The sequence below is a fragment of the Oreochromis niloticus genome, linkage group LG10 (genome assembly GCF_001858045.2).
Source record: "Oreochromis niloticus isolate F11D_XX linkage group LG10, O_niloticus_UMD_NMBU, whole genome shotgun sequence".
In the NCBI taxonomy this organism is placed as follows: domain Eukaryota; kingdom Metazoa; phylum Chordata; class Actinopteri; order Cichliformes; family Cichlidae; genus Oreochromis; species Oreochromis niloticus.
Window position 1 is genome coordinate 6574306 of NC_031975.2, and position 18820 is coordinate 6593125.

The following is an 18820-nucleotide window of genomic DNA, read 5'->3' on the forward strand; positions in this document are numbered from 1 at the left end:
AGGACATTTGTGCTGCCAACAAAGAGCTCCACTAGGAAATCTCAAAAGAAATTAAGAGCGGTGGTGCATGTGTAAAAACAGCATATGGTTTGGGTTTCCAGACTTCAGGCATTCAACATTTATTTTTGATATTTCATATTGATTAATAGCTGTACCCCGTAAGTGAAAAACCTGAGCACTCGAAGGTGATCTGATTCCAAAGTCTTTCTTTACCATCTTTTACGTTATGAGTGAGAGACCTACAACCGTCTGACACGCTGCAGAATGGACCTGAATGTACAGCAACCAATCTGAGGCCTCTCCTTGCCTGGGCTTTGATCTAAACTAACATGCTGGAACAAGTTAATTTTAGCATACATGAAATTATTTGATTATTTAGAATTTTAATAATAGCAAAGGATTTGGATGAGGTCATGAAGTCTCAACCTATGACTGTCGGAAATGTCAGGTTTTCAAAATCATTTCTATCCTCAGTTTATCAGAACAGAATGTGCAACAATTTCAAAGGAATTCAAGATCTGCACAAAAGAGCTGTTGAGAAATATTTCCACGGTAGCCTCACTGACATTAATCATGACTCTATGTTTCTAGCTAAAGCTGGCTTGCATAAATCATTGCTACATGACTGACTGCCCATCAGTAAAGCCATTAGTAATAATGGCTTTATGGTACCGTACCTGGGTGTAACATTAAAGAAACGCGAAATGCTGTAAATTATTATAGAAAGCTGCTTTTTTCAATGGTTCATTAAATTGTGTCTGAAAGTACACCCAAGTACACTGTTTGTCGCAGACTATTCCTGCACACCGAATGATCATGTGATTGAATTCTTCAACCTTGCTCCAATGCGGCTCCTGATAAAATTAAGCGAGGTACCAGAAACTGCGGGGCAGGTTGACACACTTGCTGCAGTGGGAATAGATCCAGGCTAGAGGAGGAAAGCGGGTAAGTATAAATGTTCGTTGTCTCACAGCTCAACTAATTAAGAATTTCATCTTTAGTGAAAATAACATTTTAATGAGATGCTTAAGATGCCTCAGGCCTGTCTGCGTGACCTGCTTTGCATCGCTGTCAGCAAAGTTATTTCTCCATTTCATCAGTTGCACAACTCGCAGCCCCACCAAAGTGACAACGATTCCCGTTTGCTTATATGATCCGTGACATCATCTTCGGGATTCAGGGTCATGGCGAGGGCGTGTGAGACACAAATAATGTCTCCCACAGAGGCGCCCCCGTTTTTATAAATAAACAAGATCTCATTTTTCCAGCTAGTGACAAAATCTCATCCCATTCTTGACAATAATTCAGTGCAGGATGTGTGAATGATAAATATTAATAATCCAGGGGGCCGGTGTTTTGAGAGCCGCTCATCTGGGCGAAAACTCAAGACCAGAAAAACCCAAACACGCTGCAGTGGTTGTCGGCACTACTGTGGGAAAAGGCTGGATATGACAGATTCAGGAAAACTTTGTATGTGTAAACATCATTTCTGACTGCAGATGGTCACGAAATGGTCTTAATCTGAGCATAGACAGTTTTTAATAACTGCGCTATTGCTAATACATGTAACATTCAAATATACTTGCAAATGTTTTTCAGTACTGTTATTTCTTATTACACTAAGTCTTGCATGTGCACTATTCTCATCTGTGATTGTAAATTGTAGGAATTGCAACAAGAAGCTTCGCTTATGAGGGGCTATAGCACAGAGTATCTTTTTGTTGTTGTTGTTTTTTTTAGAAATATCTGTCATCTGAATAAATCATGGAAAATATAAAAATACCCCATCTGTATCCTGTTTTCCATCTTTTTTGTCTGTGTAATCTGTTTGAGAATAAAGATAGAAACTGCAGATTGATCCTGGTACATCAGGAGGGAACACTTGTCAAGTCAAGAAAAGCTGCTCTCTCTTTTGAGAGCAGGTCTCCTGTAAAATCACTGCTTTTAAGTCTTCCAGAAAGAGCAGTTTTTCTTCCACCCGTACAGATGTATCATACAGTCAGTGTTTTTTTGTTTGTTTTTTTTAACAGAAACTGATGCTAGAGGCTTTGGTGTCTTATTGGGTTTATGTGAGCGGTGAAATCCCCCGATCAACAGCCACACAGCTATCTGATGCTGACAAAAGTTGTCATCTGCACAACATCATCTGGGGCAGAATGAGGACACCCACTTTGCAGCTGATCACACAGGCAAACAAATAAACAAATGCGGCTTGGGGTGTATGTGGAAGAGGGTGGGGGTAAATACAATGAAATAAACTCAGAGGGGCAGTCCCCCTGCAGGATTTGCACTCAGACACCGCTGAAAAGTTCTTTATTTCTCCTTCCAAATCAGCACAAAGTCAGCAGAAGCGAGGGAAAGAGAATCCCCAGTCCCCTTCAGGCCAGCGGGGAAAAGGCTGAATGGACCTAAAGCAGACATCTGAGAGGCTCACAGTGTCCCAAACTGCACAGCAGAGGAATCAGCTGCCAGGCTATTGGACTGGCAGGAGGACAGAGTGTGTGTGATTAACATACAATGTCAAGTCATTTGATATGTTACAACACAACAATATTATGCAAACTGTTTAAATATTCACAGAGTCTTGTAATATTTATTCCTGCAATGATTCACTTGACTGTGTCTGAAACCCCACAAAGGCCATCCTTGCTGGCTTCTCGTATGCACAGCCATGGTGTGCCCTTGTACGTATGTGTGTGTGGACTTGACCACAGAAACCTCTCACTAATGCTGCTTTCTAAATCCTGCCGATGCATTCTCTTTGAAACCAGAGCGCTTGTCTAATTCAGCGTAAAATTGAAGGGCTGCAGACACCCCCAAACCTCATTCAGCTATGAATTTAATGCCTGATGAGGAAACAGTCTCTTATTTTAATAGTTTACAGCAGCACTAATGATGACCTTCTGAAGTAACTGAACAGGAAAGAAAAGAGAGGGAAATCTTTGATCTTTCCTCTGTTTTAAAGTTGTTGGAGGTGAGGGTTTGCTCAGTCTGCCTAATGTGCTGTTTTAGCGAACACTACGGCTAACTTGCGAAAGGGGGTGAGGTGGTTGTAACAATATATGAAAGCTATTTCATCAGCTTCTGGAAAGGTTGAGCACTTGGACACAATTGCTTCATTTGACCTTTAACCACTTATTAATTAAAGCTGTTAATTGCTTCAGATATCCATGGGCTGATGTTTTTAATCTGTGCAACTGCTGCACACATCCGTGGTCCTTAGAAGATGAAACATAACAACTTGATCTCCTGACCTTGACTGAGGACCATCACCACTGGTGGCTCTAAAGGAGTAGCCTTTTAGATCCAGTTGCACAGTTTTGCAGGCTATTCCCTACATTCACAGTATGTCCCATTTTGTGCTAAGCACATGAGGACACAAATAATAAATGTATTTATGAAATGATTTGGAAATGATCTGGATATACAATGTCGGCTGTTCCAGGTGGCATTACAATACCTGGCACAGCAAATTAAAGAACTGTGTTTTTTTTCCAGTTTTAACACAGTGTAGCACACCACATTGCTACATGAGAAACGTTTTAGCAATGTGATGCTGCAATGCAGTGACAAAAACAAAAGGGAAGTGAAGCAACATGTCACTTGCAATTTCAATGATGCTGACATCCTTTAAAAAAACGTCTCTTAAATGGTCTTCCTGTGCCAGTCAATCTGAATTAGGCCTGTCTGTCAAAATCTGAGGAACTTCTTTAACTGCCTATCAGTAAGTGTGAGCACTTCTATAAAAAGCAGAAGCTTTGACAGTTTGATGGTCTGAAGCATTTAGGGGAGTTAACAATATGCCACAATCTTCCAATGAATGGACATCCCAGCAAATTAATGCGAAAGTCAGATTGTGTAATGTTCCAAGAAAAGCAGACACTAAAGGCCTCTGTTAGCACGCTAAATGTTACAATTAATGACAGTACACAGCTTAGCTTTGCAAAGTTGTATATAAAAAAACCACAAGACTTCTGGATTCATGTCCTGTGGACAGATGAGTCCAAAGTTGAGATTGTTAGACTATAATGCACAGTGCCAGGTTTGGAGCAAACCAAACACAGTGTGTCAGGACAAACACTTACACTAAACCATGATAGTGATGGAAGGAGGATGATTTATCTTTGTTTTACACACACAGCACTTAGGTATGGATGATTGAGCATGCATCAAGACGAAGCACTTAGGTACCTTGCAGTCATTGAGTCGACCATGAACTCTGTATACCAAAGTATTCAGGATTCAGATGTCAGGACATCTGTCCGGCAGCTAATGCTTGGCCCGAATTGGCTCATGAAACAGATCAATGATATAAAATACAATGAAAAAAATCTAAAGAAAAATCTAAAGCAGAAAGACTGAAAAAAAGAAGAAGTCAAAGTCCCAAGACCTCAACCCAAATGAAATGCTGTGGTGGGACTGTAAGAGAGCTGTGCATAAACACATGCCCGCTAACCTCAATGAACTAAAGCAACGCTGTAAAGAAAGAGTGAGCCAAAAACAAGTCCTACAGAAAATGATTACTTCAAGTTATTGCTGTTAAAAGCAGTTCTACAAGGTCTTGAATCATGGTGAAATTAGTATTTCACAGAAGTGCAGTGTACTGCGAAAACTTTCTTTGTCACATAACTCTAATAGAGCTAACTCTAACTTCATGCGCAAGTGCTGTCCAATTAATAACTAATTCACTTGTCTCCTTGAAAGGTTACTTCAGTGTTACATTTCACATGTGCCGTGTAGGGGAAAGGCAGGAATAAATCAGAGAAATCACACTCTTTACCATGCATCAATTTTCATTATACAGCAAGGTAACAACAAAAAAGCAGCTGGCTCTGTCTCCCTGTGTGGCATCATCACATATACACATGCATACTGTAGGTTATTACGTAACACCTAAAGTCATGCTTATTCACGTTACACCTGACAACTGAACAGAGCTCTTCACAACAAAAGGCCACGGGCATTTCTGGCTAATTGTGATATAGCAGCAGGCATCAGCCTTTTAACACTCATTGTGACTGGTCACAACCCCCCCCCCCCCCGGTACTCACATGAACAGCCAGACAAAACATAAATAAATAAATAAATAAATAAATAAATGTGGCACCACTACACCACCAGAAGATGGGAGGATGGATTGTGTTTACTCAAATATAGGTACAATACATAACAGACCATGGGTGTTGTCACATCCTCAAGTGAGGATATGGAATTGGTGACTATTAGTAAGAGTAGTCTTTGTTCAGGATGTGTGAGTGTGCACTGTGTCCCACAGTCCCACCTTTGGAAGGAATTCTGCGTCCTTTGGCACATTTTTGCACATCATTTCCCTCAAATTACTCTCCAAGCCACAGAGAAAGAAAACTTGAAAACAATACCTATGATACTACATGGTCAAAATATTATGATACTATATGGTCAAAATATATACATCTATTCAATTTTTTCCCCATCCTTTTAAAAATCAAGTTATTCCAGGAATGCGGGGTCATCTTGAATCTTCTCATGTATTTCCAAAAGCCCCCCTCACCCTGTGACTGGGCTGTGCCCTGAGAACAATGCAGTCAAATAGCACTGTTGGCAGAAATAGAACAACTTCTCCATGTCTCCGGCTCTTTGTGAATGCTGGTACTCAAGGTACCTTTGTTTCTGATAGTGGGGTCTGTTCTCCCTGCCTAAGTTAGCTTCCTGTTGATTGACATCACCTTAGTCAAAGTCTACTTTCAGGTCACCATGAAGTGCCTTTTTACAACAAAAGTGCCAACAAAAGTGTCTTTCTGAAGATAACCTAGTGCATATAATTAGATTTCTATCTCTTCAGTTTCTCACAAGGACAGTCTAGTGTTGGTTTTGTGAGTAAATTTACACTGATAAGGTTTGTTTGACTAAACTTAACATAGCCTTTTCTTCCAGGCAAAGTCTACACTTATGTCATAGGCCTGTGGACAGCGTGTTACCTTCTTAGTAAATGGTTTGCAATACAAAAAATAAAAAAAGAAGGAAAAGCAGGGTAAAATTCTTTCTTTCAATCCTGTACACTCTGAGACTTTAAGGCACCAAGAATGAATTACATCTGGTTCATATTGTGTAATAATATTTAATCAGTATACACAGATATCCTGGAACTAGAAACTGCAGGGGAATCTGTACTGCCATGCCACTATTGTCACTTAATGGCCAGAGGGGCCGATGGCGCGATATGGCGGCCTCGCTTCTGTCAGTCTGCCCCAGGGCAGCTGTGGCTACAACTGTAGCTTGCCTCCACCAGTGTGTGAATGTGAGAGTGAATGAATAGTGGAATTGTAAAGCGCTTTTAGGGTCTCGAAAAGCGCTATATAAATGCAATCCATTATTATTATTATTATCATTAATCTGTAGCAAATATGTGATGGAAGCTTTTTCAAAGAAACAAGATTCATATTAATACTGCCCCTTTAAATGTTTTCTTTCAGGCAGTTTTGTTGAAAGCACATTCAAGTTCATATCATCTTAAAGGATACATTCACATAGTTTCTTCACGACTTATACTCACATTCCTCCATGCATAATAATGAGCCAAACCAATCAGCAAAACCACTTAGGCAAATAATAAGTTTAGAGGGGAATGCATCAAGTGATGAGTGGACCATCAGTTCTTGCAGTCATCTGACCTTTAAAACTGATGCTATTTGTGGGATGCTGAGATTTTTGGGGTGTTCCTGGTAAACAGTGATGACAGATAAATCATGCACCTGCAACAATATATTACTCACAGCCCAACTCAGCTGAATTTTAGTCACAGTAACTCTTTCAGTTTACATGCAGACATCTTAACACTATTCAAATCTCAACCAGAAGGCATATTTGTTGGATTGAGGTTCTAATACTAGTGTGCACCTCTCTCTTATCTCTCAATGAAGTGTTGTGCATGGTTGGCCAAACTAGCCCAGATCACTTGGCAAAAGCTGCTGCTTCTAAAAAGGATTACAGTGGTTCACTTGCTGCTTTAGCTGACTCTGTCAGAGCAGCCTCAGGTCTGTCTGCTTTACTGACTCAGACTGACTGTAGCAGCTGATTTCACTGCGTCCTAACAAGATGGCACATTCAAGCACCTCAGAGCTCAGCCACATGTGCACACAAGGCATACAATTAAGACATTCAAACTCCTTGTATTGTGTAAAGTTAGACCACAACGACCTCTGACCCCTGTGTAATTGAAGAGCAACCCTCACTGAAACAGAGAATGATTGCATTACACTGAGATCAAAAGGCTTTTAAACTCTTCACATTCAGTCATCATCAGTGACAGGAATGCATGTAAACTGATGTCAACCCTTGCATGTAAATGGCAGCATATTGTCCCCAGTGATGGGGATTGTATGCTAATGGCTGTATCAATATCCGCACAGTGAAAAGGAGGCTCCTAAAAGAAATTAGCTGTTAATCTTCCCTTGCTGTGTTTTTGTCCTTTCACAAGAATGAAAGCCATTTTGCATACTCTGGGTACAAAACTTCATTCGGCCCATCTACTCTTATTTTAATTTAAAAAGAATTGAATGTTTGCTCCCCTTTCATTGCTTATTCCAAATTCCTATCCCAGTAATATCAAGAGTGTGTTATATGGCTTCATGGATAGATTAATTTGGGTGTCATCTGCATAGTAGTGAAAATGTATGTTATGCCTTCTAATGATACTGACTTAGGGAAGCATGTATAATGTAAACACAACTGGTCCTAACACGGAACCCTGTGGTACTCCATAATTAACCTTAATGTGTGTTACAGAAACAAACTGGAGTCTAGTAAGTAAATCAGGAAATCAGGAAAGTGCAGGAGGGACAGGTGAAGAGGCCATGCTGCTAGCAAATTGGCTTCAAGCTAAGCTAAGCTAGTGAATCCCTAAAGACACAGTAAATGAATACTGCGAATATAATTAGCGGGTGAACCAAGAGAGAGTGTGCTTTGGATAAAGTACGTTAAGATTACACTGTGAAATAAGACGATTTCTATAAGTTTTTTAATTAAATTGGCTACTGAGATAAGCTACATATAAACACCACTGTGCACTGTAACAGGAACAGGAAGTGATACTCTACCACAGAGAGAGCACTCACAACATCAAGTGAGTGCTTAGTGATAGCCTATTAGATATCACCTCTGTGAGCTATATCATTGACAACACAATAAAAAATTTATCAGGCTGAATTAGAATAAAGTTAATTGGGTGTAACTTTGCATAGAGACACACACTGTTTGCAGTACTGATTCGTGGGACTGATTTTCAACAGTGAGATGCAGAAGGCAGGAAGAGGAGTGGCAGTATAGGTCAAGCTGTGTGTTGTTCTTCTGACCTCATGCACAAAGACCACCCCAGTGACCTTTAATTGCACCTGGCTATCTGGTAAGATTCAAAATGAGGATGCCTCTGGTTTCTTCCTGAGAAAACAGTGCCCTTTGTTACAGAAACCCCAGAGACTCGGGGCATTTGAGGTGAGATTAAGGAGATGGTGTGGTTGTATTGGTGCTGTCCTGTTGACTAGAAAACAGCAAGATGCCAGATATTAAGCATCCACCCCTTGATCCCTTGATCCACAAGCCCTCCAACTCCTCCTCCTCCTTAACTGAAAAACCTATTGGAAGCCTGTGGAGGGGAATGAAGGCACCTCTTTCATTCAAGCTTTTGTGTATACTCTCTCACAGCCTCTGTGCATGCCTCAGTGAGAGGTCTTCCTAAGTCTTTAACAAGAAGTCTTTTGATTCTTTAATGACAAGGGATTGGAGGAGGTGGGTGGGGTGTTAAATAACTTGCAACTAGTGTCTGCAAACTGTCTCAGAGATCAATTTAAAAACATTTTTAGTAGATTTTAATGTGTTTGTGTACCTCTGATACCTTTGATAGTGAGCTGTGTAAGATAAAACAACCTCTTATTCGAACCTCTTGAAGATCAAGAACAAGTCAATTAGAAAAGGATTAAGGGATGAGAATCTACAAGCATTCTCAGACTCTCTGGACAGACCGAAGGGTTATCAGTCAGCAAACTGAGAAGCTCGTCTGTGTGTCTGAGCCAGCAGACAAACAACAAAGCCAAAAAAGTGTATTCTCTTATCAGCTTTCACAGCACAGACAGACCTAGTGCAGTGCTGAGGTTAAACACTAATTTTGATCAGTGGGTCAAATAGCTTGAATTGTGCCCATGCAAGCAGAAGACACAGTCATTAAAAAGGCATTTAGGTATTTTATTGTTTAGCTGGAACACATTCTCCATATCATTTCAAGAACTACAACCTGACAGTCTCATACACTTGAACATCACAAGTAAACTCCATAAGTCATGAACAGGTTGATGCTTCGTATATGGATCTGCATTCAGCACTATTCTTGGAATACATAAATATCAACTGCAGTCTCATATCAATATACACATTCATTACATATATAAATACATCAGTGTACAGCATAGAAATATAACGTGAAGCCTTGTGAAACAATGGAAAATATATCGATTCCTTTTGCTAGGTCATCACAATAAATCTTCCTGGAAAATTGCACAGATCTCTCAATAGAATACATAATAAGCCCTCCCAAACAAATCAGTGGGGTGTAATTCACAGTCGATAACATTCAGTGCCTTCCAGAGCCCGTACTACAAGCCAGGAACACAGTTCTATGTTGTCATGATTAGCTTACTGAACTTTATGTGTCAAAAAACTGGAAAAAAAACAACAAACAAAAAACAAACAGACTGACTGAAGTGTTTGCATGCAACTTTGGCAAGCTCTGTTTTGTGCATGTATCTCGTAATAAACATGCAGATTCATGCTGATGTTTGAAATGCATTAAATTAATAATGCTGGTTTGACAAGATATGCTGGTCTAATCTCCAAAGTGCGACTGTGTCCTTGAGCTACAGACACATTTTGTGACCTGCAATTAGTATCACTACATCTTCATCTTTCCCTCTGGTGTAAGTTGCCATGGGGTGGGAGGAGAAGGTTTGCAGCTGCTCTTAGGTCAGGCTGTAGTTGTCCCTCGTAAATGTTTTCGACGCTGGATTCTGGCGGGAAAAAGGCTTGACCTAAAACCTTCCCACCCTTTACCATACCACCTGCTAGCTGAGTGGCTGCGAGGGGGTCACCTGACAGCCCTGCTGTGTGCTCCTGGACCATGAAAGAATGACCAAGCTGCTGACTCCTTTGACCGTTGCCTTTGAAATGGAGCTTGGTTTTATGACTCAGTTCTGCTATTTATAACTTTATGCTCCACTAAGAATAGCACACCACGTGCCAGTTCACAGGCTGACAATGGCACTCAGAGTGTAAACTTTCTGGGACTCACACTGACATTAGGAAAAACTAAATTTACCTGACACTTGACAAAGTGTACTAAGTTCTAAAGTGTATGTTTAGGAGGATGATTTCGAATCTTAGTGAATGCCTAAACGTGTGCTCTGAAAGCAGTTCTTATGACACATTCATAATGCTGAAATAACACCTACTGCTTCACTACACATGCATGAGTGCTTTAATAAACCCTTACAGCACCTTTCGTAAGGCATCACTAAAACGCCTTTGTCATTTGTGTCATAAGGGGGGAAACACCAGGTGAGTCATGCCTGCACTACGATATGATCCGTCATCTTTGCAAACATGCAATGAAAATGTTACGAATCCGGGTTTGACTGATTGATTGGTGCGGAACTTTTTGTGTTTATGGATGTCGCAGTGCAGCATGGGATACCTCTAATTGGGTTCAGACAGTCCCAAGGCTATGGCAATGGTGGCGAGGAGGATGGCAGAGTTGGCGAGAATCACTGCACTTCCTGAGCGGTACACCTTCCGGCCATTGAGGGGCTGAACAGGTCTGAAATTCCCAGTCATCTGCTTGCCATCGTTAAACTGGAGTTTAGAGAAAGCTTGGAGCTGGGGGAGCAGAATATTAACATGAGTGTTAGGCTCCAGGTTGTGGAAAGAGATCATAAAGGAGTGCAATTACAGTAATGTTTCTGAACATGCAGAAAAATGTTGGAAAGTATTTGCACTCTAGCAGAGCCTTTTTATGTTGCTTTATATGTTTACTCCTGCAGTTCTGAGAGATGTGTACCTGTGTAGCTCACACTTATCATTACCAGCAAGTTTGCAGATTCAGAAGTTATATTGAAAAATATATGATAGGCTTAAAACACTAAAGTTTAACCCTGTAACATTAAAAATTAAGGCTTAAGGCTGAAATATATATTTAAAATGAGGTGCATTCCTGACCTGTTCTATGCTCAAAGGAATGGGGTTCTCAAACAGAGTCCAAATCACAGACTCTGTACACCCCGGGGTGGTCAGAGAGCCTTTGTAACGGTAGTAAGCAGTTAGATTTTTCTCAGACGGGATCAGCTGTGCCAGGGAGATCGGAGACAGAGAAGTATTGCCATCTGAAAAAACCCCCAAAACAAAACCCCACAGTGGAAACAGAGAGCCATGATTGGCTGTGAAAGCTACACAGCCATGATTCTGGTTGTTTTAACATAAACTGGTACCTACTTGTTGCTTGGATGTTTTGCAGAGCACTGATGATGGGTTCATACTTCCGGTTACTGCTACTAGACACCTGAAAATTGAAATAGCCACATTTTAGTACATTTACTTTTCACACTTAGGTCTGGAATAGCTTTTGCATCTGAGGTGAAAAACTTAAAAAGGGGACCTCATAGAAAAATCCAAGAACTGCAACTCCCTCTGTATCTCTCAATGCTGTTGTCAAATCAGAGTAAGCTTTCTTCATGTGAACAATGTGCAGCTGTAGACAAAATATTTGTGTTGTTATTCAATAATGATAAGTCACCATGAGTACTTCTGTAGTTCAGAACAGTAATGGTTCAGGCTGTTTGACCAAGTTTAAGTACCTCCATGGGATACTGTTCCCCGTCAATAGTGTGTTCGGAGCCAGGCCCTCCATTGGCTCCCCAGTGCAGGTGGAACTGCACAGCCTTATACTCATCAGGCAGGTCTCCACGTGAAATAGTAGATACAGTAGGAATCTGGACCTGAGCTGGAACAGACAACACAACAAGCATGAAGAGCTTACACAACAGCTTCAAAACGTTGCCGAGTTAAATTTTAATGGAAAATAAGCTCACCGGAGTGGCCATTGTTTATGATCGTGCTTCTGAAGATCTCCTCATAGTTCTGAAACTTCAGAGGAGTCAGGCGATCATCTTTGAAAGTCTTTCTGGTGACAATGTTAATGGGCGACTGTTTTTGTCCTCCACATGCTGAGTTTACATGATTCCAGTTCTCTGGTACTAAATCACAAAAAACACCAAACAACCATTTTTGAATGATTATTTTCAGTCTGGAGGAGTTTGTAGCACTTGAAACTCCACTTTTTTCTAGTCACTAATATACTTAAGAATCTTCCTGTTCAACAAGAAAGTGGCCAAACATCTAGTTTACTAAAAGGAGTCGTTGGTTAAATTAACCACATGCATGGAGTACTACAAGGCTTAATGCTTGGTCCTTTAGAGTTTTCCATCTACATGCTGCCTTCAGACTAAATATTTCAGTAGCATGAAAATCAGGTTGTGTTTTGCTGTTTCTCTTTTAGTTTCAGCAGTGTGTTGTAACAGCATGTTTCCTCGTGCAGGTCTTAAAAACTGCTTTTCACTAATAGCAGCATTTCAATAGGTTATTAGAAAGCTAACTTGTCAATCTATCTGCACTATTCCACAAAACTGCAACAGCACTACATATAACAACAGCTGTAGCATTCTACAATGGCTTGTGTACATTTTAATATTTTAGTACGCCATATATAGCACTGCACTGCACTGCATTCCTCACTAGCTACCCCATCTAGGGATGACTGTGTCAATGATTCCATCAGAAATTCTTACCATCAGAAATGCTTACCATTGCACAGATGATCACAGGTAAACTGGGACTGATAGCACCAGTCTGAAAAAAAGAAAAAGCTTTACTGACAAACTCCATATGCATCCTAAAAGGCACAGGTTTGATGCTTGTGACAGTGTGACAGAAGCATTAACCCTAGTTGACACATTCTGTTGCGATAGCAGGCTGTATTGCCATGTATTCTAGAAAGCCTCATTGATTTACCAATAGTTAATTTTTCTCTAAAAGCAAATAGTGGATTGTTCTCCTATTGGATTAAGATAGCTTTTATTCATGGCCACACAAAGCCCCCTAATAGTCTGGAATTGTCTTCTTATTTACCAAAAGAAAAAAAACAAACAGTCAGTGTTCGTGCTTTATCTTTCTGTGCTATTGGAATAAACATGGAGCCAATTTCTCCTATCAACAAGCTCCCATTCTGACTTGTTTGTCTGAGCATTTATTAAAATTTCACAATTGGTTTGTATGTTTCCACTGCTTACTCTAAAACAAATATCTGCAGCTATCCAAAATATCAAACATTTATAAAAAATATAAAAGAAAAAATATGAAAAACACATATGCCATTGAAAATTATGGGAAGGGTCTCCTGATCTGTATTAGAACTTTATTGGTTCTTCTCAATGTGTGTGTGAAGGAAGTCAAAGCTTGGTAGCTTTGCTATGTTGGCAAGCCTTTTCCTTCTGCTCCATCGTGACAATGGCTACTGGAAATAGACAAGGCAGGGGGAAAGCATTTGAGGGGGTACAATCAATCACTACACTGGCTCCAGTACATACATACATGTCCAAGGCTACGTCCACACGTACACGGATATTTTTGAAAACGGAGATTTTCCGTTTTCGTTTAAAAAAATAATCCCGTCCACACGTAAACGCAGAAATGAAGGAAAACGCTGCTCGGAACATGCCAAAACAACAGGTGGCGATATATTCCTAACCGTGTAGAAATGTTGGCCAATCAGAAGTCTAGAAGCCTCGGCTGGAAATAGTAAACAAAGATGGGGCATAGAAGCAGAACCGAGTCGTATGTGTGGAGGGACAGTGACTGTGTGTGTATATGTAAGCATTTAAACACTGTAGAGAGTACAATTAACAGTAACAGTATTGTAGAAATTCATTTCACCGAAACAATAACGTGGCGCACAGTGTGACGTCAAAAAAGGCGCACACCTTTGACGCTGCGTTTTCTCCGTTTTTCTCGTCCACACGTAAATGCAAAAACGGAGTTTTCGAAAATATCCACCCTGGCAGGCGTTTTTAGAAATCTCCGTTTTCAGTGACTGAAAACGCCGTTTACGTGTGGACGAAAGGTGCAAACGCATAGAAAAATCTGCGTTTTCAAAAATACCCGGGTACGTGTGGACGTAGCCCAAGTCTTTTGTGTTTGATTTTTTGTAAAAATTGTAATTATTATATAATAGTGCAGAAATTTCTAATTAAGCTCAGTGTCTTTGATGCTGAACATAATAAAGGATTATGATTAATTGTAAGCCTTGACTGAGTGTTGCTGTCCTGAATGAAGAAAGTACTAGTTTCTTTTCACTGACTCCCTGTTAAATCCAGAATTGAATTTCAAATCCTCTCACAGAACATCCTGAATGATCAGATCATATTTTAAAGCACCATAGTATCCCTATAGTAATTCGCTCTCACAGCTCAGGCTTAATTGTGAGTCATAGATGTCCAAATGTGGCATCAGGAAGAGACCTCCCCATCACCATTATATATAGATTGAATGGAGTATTAAAGGGTAATGTTATTTAAACCACTCCAAGTACATTTGTCTTATTTTTTTAAATGTCACTTTTACGTAATGTTTTCAAGTTGTAATTTTACAGATCGCTATTGGTCGTTTTGCTTGACCAAATACTGGCGAAACCAAGTAACTTCCCCCATTAACGGAATATCTATTTTTATGGCCGGCTCTCGCTCCTTCATATTTTGGCCAATCAGATTTCGGTCCGCACAATTCTCCACCAATTGGTGTTCGGCTTTGATCTTCGTGTGACGCGGAGACAGAGAGAGAGTAAACAATATGATTTTCTAAAGACCCGAAAGCTGTGCCAAGAGGGCGAACTGAGGAAACCGTCAAATAGAAAACAAAAGGCAGTGAAATGATAAACTAATTAGTCGTCTGACAGTGACATGTGAACACAGGCAGACGGAGGCGAGCTTTTATGACACTGTACTATATGTAAGCGTGTCAGACAAATAGACAAATACACTTATAACGCATTTCAGATTCTACCCACTCTTGCCAAAACTTCTAAAGATTTAGAAGGGGTTTTTTTTTTAGTCTCTTATTATTGGATACAGTAAAGAAATGTGGTCCAGGCTTCCAGCGCGCACTGTATACTCCCGGGACGTGACCGATGTGATCCGTGCGCCGGTCTGTGGGACACTGACGTGGACAGCTATCACAAATAAGACCCTGCAGCTTTCAGAGCTGCTCCATGCAACATTGAATAAATGCACGGACACAAAGCGATTTCTCACTGACAGGTTCTGATTATGGAGGCGCATTTATAAGCGATCATTCATATCAGTTCACACGCGTCTGTCTGCTGCTTATTTTAAGAATCGCAGATGTCCCTTTAGTATCCAAACATGGCTCTGAAGACACATTTGATCCTTTTTATTTTTTTAAGATAAACATAAAAATGTTTGGGGTTTAAACACGTGTGAGCCGGCACTCAGCGGTAATCCGCGCGTTACCCACTGCTGTGAATTTGGAGACACTGGTGCTGCTCGTGGCGCGCTTCTCTGCGGCAACTGGGACTCAAACGTCTATCATTGGCTCGGCCTGGTTCCGAGCAGGTGCACGAGAGAGAGAGCAAGAGAGAGGTGTCCGAAACCCAGAGCCTCCGAGGGAATGTGGGCTCTGCCTGTTTTTGACTCAGACTCAGCTGATGCAGGATCTCTGTATCCTTCCCTGCCCTTCAACATTCAGTTCAGCGGTGTAAATATCAAGGTGCAGATTGGATGAGCCTGACACACACACACACTGCCGCTGCTACCGAGGGGTGATGGACAGGACAGATGGAGCGCTTCACGCAGAGGGGCATTTGGTACTGCGGAAATGTTCTCTTTTTATTTATTTTTTAATTTTTTCTTCTTCTTCTTTTTTCTTTTTTTTTTTTTACATTTTAAACCAATATGAACTTATTTAACTGAACATCGTGTCTGGCATGGCAAATTAAAAAGGAGAGTTCATTTGTAATTAGAACGACTGAAAGACAAAAACGGCCATACAATAACGGAAAAATAAAGAAATCTCCAATCTTTCTTTTTTATATATATATGTTAATTTTTTTAGGACTGGAAGAGTGGCAGGATTTTTTTTAAATGTAAGAACTAAAAATAAAGACAGGCAGTTTCTTCAAATGATCTCGAGCTGTGAATGAAAACAGACTTACCTCCTGATCCTGTGCAGACTGTCCAAAAGGATGCCAGGAGAACCGGCAGGACGAGCTGCTGCATTTTGGAGCGTCTCCGACTCGACACAGAAGGCAACACAACGACTTGGGTTTTTTTTTCCAATGTGATGGCATTCTTGAGGGGGTCTTGTACTTATCTATCACCAAACCCCGACAGGGAAGAAAGTGTGGCCCTTCCCCCTTCGGGCATCGCCTCTGATAAAGCACCGCACCGAAAGGAGGTATGATGAGAAAGGGCCTGTATCACTGCAACACATTGTTTTGTTTTTTCATTAATAACACGCTCCTGGACTGAGGTTTCTGTGGAAATTGGGGAAATCAGCTAGAGTTAATCAACATTGTTTTTTACTGACTGCTCCACAGGTAGCTCAAGGTGGCCTTCAGGTGATTAAATAATGGTGGGAGGTTCTTAAAAGTACACTGAACTCTCATTTCTCCTTGTCCCTTTTACATATAAGGTTAGACAAATCCCCATGCAGTTACACACATTGTGTATCAGGTTAATGCAGCTCCTGACAGAAGCTGTAGGACGCTTACACTCATAACAGTGCAGTATTTAAACCCTTTGCCTGAGTGAATGCATGTGGCAGAAAACTTACAAAGGGCTGTGTATTTTACACAGGTTGAAATTTCAACCTGAGCTATAATAAGTCTGTATTTATTATATTTATGTTCAACATATTGAGTGCATTAGGATGATCCCACTGAAACTTTTTGATCCCTCAGTAATTACAGCTTAAAATTATGTGTCCTGTTTGGGTTTCAGTATCGAAAAATCAGTTTTCAAAGCTATTTTTCTCACACATGCGGGCTGTTTTCTGCTCAGATCATTTTTTTGCTTTAATGAAGGACTGCACAACAATGTATGCAAGAAATATGATGTGCATGCACACCCATGCATGGGTTATAAAATATCATATCTCCCAGGCTAATTTACTTTGAAAATGTGTGTGAAGAATAATACAACAGGACACTTTATCCTACAGAATTAATCTCACCCCAGACCAAAGATTGCACGTGCCCCGTTCAACCTCTGCCTGACCTCCACTCATTGCCAATAAAAGGAGCTCCTATACACAGAGGCACAGCTGAGGTGTGAGCTCACTGCTGTCTCCAACAGTGGCCAGTCTGTGTAAACTCTATAAATAGTGTGGAGCCCTGATCTACTTTGTAGGAGCTGCTACCTGGTACATGGATGAAAGTTGGATCAACATAAAAACACACTGAACACACGAATCATGTGAAGAGCAACATTGGGGTCAGTCAGGAGGTCATGAGTGGAGAAGTGCGACCTTCTTGGACCATGCAGTGCACATGTAAGATGGTGGGAACCCAGCAAAACCACACACCAACAGAAAGCAGAAAAGAAGCAGAATGGAAACACATTTTAATCATTACACTGCAATAGTTGTTGAAAGCTTGGAAGGATCTTCAGTAAATACATTTCTCAGTGCACTGCTGGGGCAGAAGCTCATGGACCCTACCCAGGTTTAAAAGCAGAGCAATGTCTTGCATGCAGTTCAATGCACTGAGAAAACTAACAGCTGAAGGGACGCTCTTCTGAAGGAAACACAGGGCTGGAGAAGAGTAAATGTTTGAAAGAGGCGGAGGGAAAAAAGACATGGTTTATGAAACCACTATCAGCCCATTACACTGTAGCCCTGACACGTTTACCAGTACAGATTAGTATCTGCTCAACTTGGTGCATGTGACCCTAACCATTCACTTCATGGCCGGGAGGGTCAGTAACTCACTCGTAACTTTATAGACTGAGCAGTTAATGAGCTCACAAAAGCTTTGAAACTTGGGCGTGCCCAGCAGCCATCGAAACTCAACAGGTTTTTTGGATGAAAGGTGAAACGTCTCTGAGAAACCCAGCTGCTGTTGTTTCTACTCTCAGAGATACCAGGAATAAGTGCTTCATTCATGGGCGCTGTTCACTAAAATTGAAATGGATTCCTCTCAGAGTATTTCTAAACATATGAAATGAAAAATGTTTCACGAAAACTTGCAAAGATGTTAAACAGCAAACAGAAGAGAGGTATTGGAGAACATTCATCCTCTTAATATTTATTAACACAAACAAGGCAGCATGGATTTTTACAGGGGGAAGAAGAAACAACATCAGGCAGAACAAAGATAAAAAGTTGGGAACAAAATAACTGATGAGGGTTTAAAATGGATTTTCCATGAAATGTGTGACGCTTACTGGGTTCTTCCTTTGGAGGGATTTTGCTTGGAAAATAAATATAAACTAAAAACTATTTCTAATAATGGTAAGAGCTTAAATTCTCAATGACGGAGAAATTATAGGAAAAACAATCCAAAGTGCCTACATAAATTTTACAGAAGAGGTGTTTTAAAAGTCTGTATTTAAAGGAGGGACATACTGACATTTATTTATTTATTCAAGATTTCAAGAATAAGAGCTTTAAAGCAAATAACAAATGGATGGTAAAAACTAAACACCTAAAGGTAATGAAACTGAAAAATATGACA

The 18820-nt window shown here is 40.5% G+C and overlaps 1 protein-coding gene across 1 annotated transcript; it reads right to left on the reverse strand.

Moving 5' to 3' along the window:
• Window positions 1-9195: 9195 nt before the first annotated feature.
• Window positions 9196-16532, reverse strand: ca4a (carbonic anhydrase IV a). Its single transcript, XM_005460849.4, has 8 exons — window positions 16301-16532; window positions 12880-12924; window positions 12108-12272; window positions 11874-12019; window positions 11675-11767; window positions 11512-11578; window positions 11239-11402; window positions 9196-10899 (listed from the first exon to the last, which is right to left on the reverse strand). The coding sequence occupies exons 1-8, from the start codon at window positions 16362-16364 to the stop codon at window positions 10720-10722; spliced, it is 924 nt and encodes a 307-aa protein (XP_005460906.1). The 5' UTR covers window positions 16365-16532; the 3' UTR covers window positions 9196-10719.
• Between the last annotated feature and the right edge of the window lie 2288 nt (window positions 16533-18820).